Raw genomic sequence first — 9,538 nt, 5'->3', positions numbered from 1 at the left:
AACAACATTATATCCCTTCACTCCAGCTCCCCTCCATTCCCACCTATATCCAACCATTGCCATGGCGCCCCATGCTACAAAAGTACAGTAGGCGTGAGGAGCAGTTGCGGTGAATTCTTTCACATAAGCAGTTGTTTTCGAAACCAAAGCGGTTTGATACAGATTGACATCGAATTTACGGAGTTGCAGGGGAATATCGTAATTCAATAATCTTTAATTAGGACCCAACAAGGCTGACAGTAGAACTGTCCCTCTCCACCAGAGTGTTCATCTTCCGCGTTGGTCCCCATTGAACGAATAGACACAATATCATCGGAAGCCTCTGCATTTTCGCGCGAAACAGAGCAAACGCTGCTCGGCGATGGTGCGCAGACACAATTCTATCTTACCATGGAACAATTGGAACCCATCTACGGATCACACGAAAATTAATGCACTGTCAGCTCTTCCACACTTGAGACTTCTGCACGCGTCTTCACACAGAAGCCAATCCAATCCTCTGCCCTGCACATCCATCGCGATCGCCTGTCATGACACGCTCACTCAAGAGTGCCGATCCTGCTGCTGCGCTCCAGATACTTGGGGAACAGGCGGCATTACGGCAAGAGGAACTCGAAATTTTTGACAAGCTCGGTAGCCTTTCGGAGAGTGAGGAGGGGCACCAAAGTGACTCTACTATCATTGACAAAATGTTCGAGGAGAACGGCAATTAAGCCATCATGGACATGATACATTTTACTCTGAATGAGTTCATGTCCATTTGGAACAATGTGACCGAACACGTACGCCAAAACTATAACACTGGACGAGGAAGCAAATCGCCCATTCATGCCAAGGATTTTTTTATGACGATTACCGTACTGAAACGTGGAAGCAAATGGAACATGATGGCATATCTTTTTGGAATGAAGGCATCGACGTTCAAAAAAAGAGTGACCAAGATGATCAAAATGCTTTCGAAACATGCTTACTCCAAGTTTGTCACATTCTATGAGCGCCGGTACTCGATGACCAGGCTCATATCGGAGAAGAAAACTTTCAAAAATTTACAAGAGATGTCGCTTCGCAAACGACGTGACGTTTGTCCGGAGTTTTCGTCCTGGTGGCTCGCTTGAGGAGTCGAAAAAGTATTTTTCCGACAAGCATAAATTGTACGGATACAAGATTGAAGTATCGGTTCTTCCTAATAGTCTAGCGATTGGATCAAGTGGGCATCATCCAAGATCTGTTAGTGACATTGAAATAATGAGAGATATGATCGGCTTCATGCGGATTGTCTGGAAAAATCGGAGGAGGAAAAGGCAATCATGGACATCGGAAACGGGGCTGACCTGCACGCAGAAAACTGGTACGTGATACTAGAGAAAGGCTAAGTGGGATCGAAGGTGAAAAAGAAGCATTATTCCCAAGAAGAAACCCCAGGGAGGCGTGTTGAGCATTTCGGACAAGAGGGAGAACGAGACTAAGTCGGCTGACCGAATTTTAGTTGAGAACTTTTTTGGAAGACAGAGCACGCTGTGGGCAGTAGTAGCTAATAAATAGCGCTGGGTTGAGGATTGGTTCGATGACATATTTCGTTTGACAATGGCATTGACTAATGTACATATGAGATGGAATCCGTTGCGAGACAGTGATGGTATAACGTGTGAACGCTGTTTGAAACGTTTGCACGACATACCACAAACCGGCGTGAATAAGGGCAAACGTGCTCAAGCCTCGTATCGAAAGCGTAGGAAGCGCGCAATGGAGCGCACGTTGCGCACGAGGGAGGAACAGGAGGTGGAAAGTGCTCTGTTTGATGACGAAGAGGAGGCGTTCTGCGATTGAAAATGTTCTGAGCCATTACGCTGATAGTCTGTACCTGGAGTGATGAACGACATTTGAGTAAAAATACCGTTTTTATGCATGCGTTGCGTTACATCACGATTCAATTTACCCCAATATGCGAAGATCACTTGCCTTCCGAAAAGGTCAACGATTTTCGCATATGAGAGGCCTACGATGACGAGCTGAACATCTGACTCCCAGACCTGGTAGAAGGTGCATTGAGGAATCGCCCCGCGAAAACGTATTCTGTACGTTTGTCGCGCTCTGGTACCGACAGAGCATACTGTACAATAGGGCCTTGTGTCTGAGAGTGCCGTATTTTTGCGTTTTTCTGGCTCAATTCATCAGATTATACATGTACAGAACAGCCACTATTTTTGCTAATTCATAGATCTCGATCCGTAATTCAAGCTCTCCGTGGACATCTGAATGCTATGTTAGATATGCAGGTCACTGCCTATCCTCTTGCTTATCTTTCCGCCATTGTCCAAAGCCATGACTTGGATCAGTTGTGCCTTCAAAAGATCATCTTTTGAAGCGCTCACGCAAGGAAGAGCAGTCGGCATTGTGCTGCTCACCAGTTTTGCAAAACCTTGCTGGAGTTCTGTCTCCGGTAGGAATAACAGGCAGTCACTCACACCTATATTTGTCACCAGGGAAACGACTGGTTTCGTGCAGGGCTGGCTTACCCGCAAGGCAGGGTACGTATTGGAAATCAGTAGAACACATCCGGAAATATGAGGCTCCCACACTAAGATGTGGATATTGCTCAAAGACCTAGAAGTTACCGATAATATTTGGTAGTTACTGTGCCCACCAAAAAATTCCGCAAATACGTGGGGTATTCCAGGAATATCCCATATGCTAATAATTGAAGCGAATTTATTAAAGCGATGATGCTTTGCGTATAGCAGCATGCTAACACACTATTTACTGTGGGCTTTCAGTAGTTTGATTTGCGCGGAACTTCAAATCAACACGTCTACGTCTTTTCTTACGATAGTTCGCCTGTATGCGCCTGCTTTTTTCAATTTGAGTTGTACCAATCTTGTACCAACGATTGGTAATCTTATGGTACAGACGTCCGTCATCTGCCCTAAGGGGATTCCAATAAATATGCCAGTTCGTCAGCTCCATGCACAACATGAATATAGAATCATATATTTTCTCTGACCATTTCCATTTTGACCCCACAACGTCCCAAATGCCCGACATCCTCCCAAAATAATTTTCCAGAAGTACACGCTTGAAATATGTCGATTCTCTGCAACTTGTGATGGTGACAGAACACCATTACGCGGCTTCTTAGTAGGATTGATAGCACGAAAAAACTCCTTAGAACCTTGATAACCCTTGTCTAATAATATCTCCCATGTATCTGCAAATTCGTCTTCCATTGGACCATCATCCTCCAGCTCCAATTCATCAGCACACTTTTTCAATTGCCCCTCGTGAAAGTGTCGCATGTCCTGAAAAATGTGAAAATAAGATACAGAACCAGGCTCTTGGGCACTACAGCCAATTTCCATCCCATTTAGCAGAACGGATGCCTCAATGTTGTATCCATACAAGCCATGCTTCTTGCTAAAGTACAGCTTACTCTCGCTCAAGTTCCCGTTTGGGCGATTCGATGGCTGGAATCTCACACGTGTGGCATAGCAGGCCATCGGATAGTTGCGAAACAAAGCGTTAGTATCGACCATCTTTTTCATACTCCATTTTCTGGCTTGATCGGAATTCCCATGTTTTAACATAATGCTCGTATGTTGGTCCGGATATGATTGCGGCAAACGTTAGAATGATGCGTTCAAATGTTGCCGCCTTCATATGGAACATTTTTCCCATGTAATCCCACTGCGATCCATGCTTCAAAACGGCTAGTGTCATGAACAGCACATTCTTGGCAGTCTTGTCATATTTCCGTCCTCGTCCGACATATAGGGGTTGTCCACTGGCTACGAGTGCAGACACGCGCCGAGTGCAGATATGTGCCCCGAGGCTTGCCGAGGGCACCATATCGCAGCACGAGGCTTTGTTTCTGCACTCGTAGCCAGTGGACAATATGCTTGTCTACCGGCTGACAGTGAAATGCTCGGCCACGTAGATGTATGACACAAGTTTACCAATGATAAATCGCTGTTTTCCGCCGCCGTCGCTGTCGATGGGCTCCGCCGCCGTCGTCGCCGATGATATTTCCGCGACTGGTGCCGTCTACTCAGACCATCCCGAAACCCGCCTCAGACATTCCCCAACACTCTTTCCCATCCCCTCCTTCCCCTCCCCTTTCTCTCCCAGCCCTAACTCAATACCCCTACCCCTCCCAATTCTCTCTTCAACTCCCGCACCATCATCAGGCCCCACAACATGCCCTCATCCCCTTCGTCTGTCCCAGGGACGCCGCCTCCAGGTTCTGGTGGATCACATGCGACCGTTCCTGACACGCCCCCATCAGCTTCCCGCCGGCACTCGAAGGCAGCAACTGCATTTCTAGGCAAACGTATGCCGGCCAACACAAAACGTGCCAACATATCCTCTGTCAAGGCGCTGGCCCGCTTCACAACATCACGTCCCGGATTTTTGGATGCTGCGTTCAAAGGGGAAGAGCATCTGCGCGACCACATTCTCATGGGCGAGTCTCGTTCAGAATGGGAAATTCTAGAGACACGGAAGGCCGTATTTCTTGACTGCAACTACAGCCACATACCAGCGCACCACACTGCTTGGACGACCCAGCAGCTAAAAACCGTACGGTTCCATCTCATTGAATTCGCTGTAAACTACCGGTCGAAGTCCGGTGAGGAAGTCAAGCCAATTACTATGAGAGGCTACATTTTAGGGCTTCAAAGAGCATTCAAATATGAGTGGGGTTATGATCTAAAGCTTCTCGAAGGGGATGTTTTCAATTGTCCAGCAGAAGGGCTCATGGCTGTGCTAGACAACAAGTTTAGCTTGCAGCAATCGACGGGAGTTGTGGCTGAGAGCCACAACGTACTGTCGAAAGAAGACGTCATCAAGCTTTATGAGTCGCCACTGCTGGACCGCGATACGCCCCTGGGATTTCAAGCACGTCTAGTATTTAGTGTCGCATTGATCACAGCAATGCGCCCTTCTGCATTGGTGCATTTAACAGTTGGACAAGTGCAGAAAATAACTTGTGGCGGGGAGCAGGTGTGGAAAATATGTGGAGTTATTGGCAGCCGCGTGGGTGCTTCGAAAACGGCGACGGGAGGGTGGAAGGCTGTCCAGGACAAGCCTCAGGAGGTGTGCGTTTGGAACAGGACGTGTCTCGGCGGCAAGCTCAATTTATTTGAGGATCTCGAAGACTACATGCGGATTAGGAACTCGCTCGATTGCGGAAGCGACCGATTCTTTTTGGCAGCTAATGCTCGCGCAACGACGTTTGAAAACTTTTTCAAGCGCCAGCACCTAGGCCGGAATGCATTTGCACGTATTGTGGGGAGCATCTGTAGAAATGAGGGAATTACAGGGACTGGAGTCAAGCATGGTATGACGTTGCATGGATTGAGAGGCTCTGTGGTGACGTTGCTGTTCGAGGACGGCCAGAACGATGTGAATGTTGCAATGAGAACAGGACCCGGATCTGTCGTCATTGAAAAACTACCACAACCTACGAGGTGCTCTCGGAATGCAGCAACAAGCCGCAATTTTTGGAGACTCAAATGCGAAACGTCAGAAGGTGGAGGTCGGGTGTGAAGAGCAGGCGGCGCAGGACGGACAAGAAAACTTAGCAGCAGGCGACGAGGTGGAGGAATGTTTTCAGGAAGGTGGCACAGAAAAAGAAGACAGTAATATGCGCCTTTTATCTGGCGTCCAGAATATCAGCGGGGGCGTTTTCACTATTAATGTGAACAATCACTACCGCTAAGACTACTTTTGGTATGTCGCATCGTCAGTAGTGTTCTCTATAGTACGCTCGAGTAAACTTTGTCGTCCTGATTTGTCTGCACAGTAGTGCAGACAAATAAGGGCCTTGCCCTACTGTGTTCGATTTTGTTAAGCTTGTTGCCCGAATTGTCGCCGCGGTAGTGCAGACAAATCAGGGCCTTACGTTTGTCCCGTATGTCACGGTGCGTATGTCCCCCTCAACCGGTAGACAATATATTCGGACATTCTGTGCACCTTAAACGCCTCCCAAACTCCTTCAAAGTCCATTGGGGAGAAGTTAGTCATCTCCCTGATACCTTCTGCCCCGCTCTGATCATAAAAAGTGTCCATGATTGGACACTCGGAACCGTTTTCCTGGTCAGTGTCCTCTTAGAGCGGTTGAGACAGCTGTACCTTGAGTTCACTCTCTCTCTCTACCGGTGCATCGGCGAGTAGAGAGAGGGCAGTAGCTGCGTTAGTTGAAGTAAAGGGAGCCATGGGGAAGGGCTTTTGATGCGGTGGGGTGTGTACTTTGAAGAAGACCCCTGTTCTTCCGAAGTTACTGTATCGTTTTGGAAAAGAACGGGAGACGTCCTAAAAGACCGCGCAATTTGGATATTACAGAAAGCGCAGAATTTGACTTCGTAATCTCAATTCACATTGCTTGCAATCCAAAATATTTATAATTTGATAAATGGTTGAGTATGTTGGCAATGACAATGCCTATACTGTACCGTATCTGCGCAGGTGCGTACAGTATACAGTTCGTAAATGCGCATGCCCATTCAATTTGCACAAGTGGCCTATTAGGCCACTTGTGCAAATTGAATGAGCATGCGCATTAAAATTAAAATAAACTAGATGCACGCGGGACAGTTTCGAGAAATAGAGTGCGGTGCTGTTTCGAGGTGTCAGCACTTTGTGCTGCTGACCAAAGTGCAACACAATGCAGCATAGATGAGTGCATGCTCCAGCAAGCATCACGACTACGCAGCGAGCTGCGGCAGGGCACACTTCTGCCAAGTCGTTTCCTGCTCACGACTACAATCTATTCAACATTAGAGGTTGGACCTGCTAATTGCCAGTCCTGCTCTCGGCTCTTGGAAGAGGGCCCAACTCTGCACATGCTTGAGGACAAAGGCCGCAATGTGTTGCACCGTGGTAGTTGCGTTGAAACACGTTTGACGTGGGTCTTGACACTCGACGAGGGCGATATACTGTATCCAGTACAAATCTAGTGCACATCAAAATTTACTTGAGCAAGATCACGCCCCTATCTGGTCACGGAATACATTTACAAGTGCCTGCCCAATGAAACCATCAATCCCAAACCCAACTCCTGTGCTTAAGCAAGGTCCTCTGCAAAGGGACTCTTTCCGGGCTTGTCCGCCATCACCATATTCGCAATTGACACCGGAGAGATGCCATCCGGGAAAGGTTCCACAAGCCTTCTTCTCTTACCACGGCTATCCCCAGCTCCACTTGCCGGTTCAGCTGCCTCGAGGTTCAGACACTGCATCGACGGCCCGGCGGCCGTCATTGGTAACTGATCTGGAAGGAGGACGCTGTCAATGTTTGGTGACTGCGCGAGATGAGAAAAATCCCGCTTCTGTCCTCGGCTGTCTGGCGCAGGCAGCGGAGGGAGCATCCGTTCCACCATCACCGGCGATGTTGCAACCGGCACTTGCGGCGTTGAAGGACCAACGAGCGGAGGCACTCCCGGCTGACCCTCATGGCCTAGGAAAAGGGAAATGTCTTCGTCTAGCAACCATTGCATAGGTTGCGTCGGCGCGAGCGGGATTTCAGGCCGCCTTGCAGGTTCCGGTCTCACTTGTCCGCGCTTCGTTCCCTTCTGCTGATCCTTTCGTCGCGACTTTCGCTGCCGCTTCGGCTTAACCACTCGAGCCCCTTGCACGAGAGGGATCGTCGGCAGCGGCAGATTAGGCAGGACCATTTGAGGCAGCTGATGACCTTGTTGCGATGCTTGAGCGGCTTGTGCAGCCTGCGCGGCTAGCTGCCGGTTTTGCGCCTCCCTCAGCGCAGCTGCTGCTTTTCGCGCCCGGCGTCGGTGATTGTTCCTGGTGTACTGCTTACACCTGGCACGAGGGGGACAGCAGTTGCGACAATGCGTGCACTTCCACTTCACGCGGGGATCCTTGGAGATCTCGAAGCTCTCGCGCTCGTAAAGCAACAGACATTTATCACACACAACCTTGCGACACAGGCCAACCTTGGTGTTCGCACAAACGGCAAATTCGATTCGCGAATTCCGACCACAGACATGGCAATAGTTTGAGGCACTCGCCCCCTTGGAGTACCGATTCTTCGACTTCGTCGCTGCTTTTGGAACCTCCGGAATGCCCACCTGCCCCGACGCCTGAGTCACGTACGACGCCGCACTCGTCGCGCTTGGTACCCGATGCATCAAGCTTGTGTCGGCACTTGTTGCTGTCATGGCGCTGTTATATGGCGTGAGCCCAGAGTGTGCAGGAGTACCAATCCTCTGCATCGGAGCAAGACCATGGATAGCCACTCGTGGAGAAGGAATGAGCCACGGAGGAGCAAAATGTCCCGGTGAAAGGTGCGCAGGAGATATGTAGCCAGGAGACATATAGGAAGGAAGCATGTGCCCGGCATTAAGTGCACTCTGCAGGGTTTCTGGTACAAAGTCAGGAGACAATGGCGGTGTCCCTGTCTGAGTCTGCGTCACCCATGCCGGTGAGTGCAGATCGTGACCGATGTTGCCTTCGAAACACGTATGCGGTGTAAGTCCCGGTTCTCCTATGGACTGAGGATAAGGAGGCGAGCCAGGTGAGAGGGCCTGGAACGCCAACTCTGCTGGAGGGTTTCTACGCAGAGCCGATACAAGCGCGGGCGCGTCCTTATTTGCATACATCGGGGTGTCAGGATGTTGTCCAAGCAGCGGCAGATGTGCATTGAAGATGGGCGGCGAAACGGGGACGGGACTTGGCTGAATCTCATCCCGATCGAGATGGGCATTGTTCGGCTGAATCTCATCATCGACGCATTCTGCTTTCGCGTGGCTCACCGGAGTGCTGTGCATCTGACAGGCGGTTTGGTTAGGAGAAGACGCCGGTCGAGGAAGCGGAGCGGAAAGCAAGTCGGCAGGGATCTTGGATGTGTTGTCGTCAAGTTCCAAGTACGAGAGCTTTTCTGCGAGTGCGAGTAGCGGGGTTTGCGGCTCATCGATGGCAGTCTCGATCCAGTTCTCAATAAACTTGAAGTCGACAGTTTCCGCTGCCGACGGGGTGCTGTTGAACAGGTTGTCAACGGGAAAGGTGGCTTCATGATGCTCGAAGGCAACATGATCTTCATGGTTGTCCATTATTGTAGCTGTAGTGGATGAAAGCTTGCGGAAGAAGTTTGTAGTTGACGTTTTGTTGATGAGTTCAAGTCGAAAGAGACCGGGGATGAGGTGCTCGTTACGCAAACAGTGTAAGGAAGAATGTCTGGGAAGTTTTGAAGGAGTTCTTTGATGAGCTGAGGGAGACTGTGGGACTGGGGTGAGGCAGCAACGGGTGTGTCCGTTCTTCCCACCTCCTTGCCTTTATACGGGTAGGACGGGCATGATCAGAAAGACCTCACTTGTCTGTAGCACATGTAGATTTTGGGCACACACAGCATAAGCGCCAGACAAGTGAATTTCGCAGGCGACTCGGCGATCATAGGGCTAGTAAGGCGTTGCTTAGGCAAAGCTAAATTTGCGAGATGCAGAAGCGCCTTAATGATGCGCCGGCCTGAAGAGCGCGGACACCTTTGCGGATAAAAGGGCACATGAACGGCTGAGAATGGGAAATTCACCGGC

At 49.7% G+C, this 9,538-nt stretch overlaps 1 protein-coding gene across 1 annotated transcript; it reads right to left on the bottom strand.

Annotated features, from left to right (window-relative positions):
• Positions 1–7,057: 7,057 nt before the first annotated feature.
• CHC_T00001775001 (hypothetical protein) lies at positions 7,058–9,058 on the bottom strand. Its single transcript, XM_005712687.1, has one exon. It carries the CDS (start codon positions 9,056–9,058, stop codon positions 7,058–7,060), a length of 2,001 nt encoding a protein of 666 aa, XP_005712744.1.
• Positions 9,059–9,538: the final 480 nt, after the last annotated feature.

The sequence above is a fragment of the Chondrus crispus genome, genomic scaffold (genome assembly GCF_000350225.1).
Source record: "Chondrus crispus Stackhouse genomic scaffold, scaffold_113, whole genome shotgun sequence".
In the NCBI taxonomy this organism is placed as follows: Eukaryota; Rhodophyta; class Florideophyceae; order Gigartinales; family Gigartinaceae; genus Chondrus; species Chondrus crispus.
This window is presented reverse-complemented; position numbering and strand designations above follow the sequence as displayed.

Excerpts from the sequence above, each read along its gene's own strand:
- CHC_T00001775001 (XM_005712687.1), bottom strand. The coding sequence starts at position 9,058 with ATGGACAACCATGAAGATCATGTTGCCTTCGAGCATCATGAAGCCACC.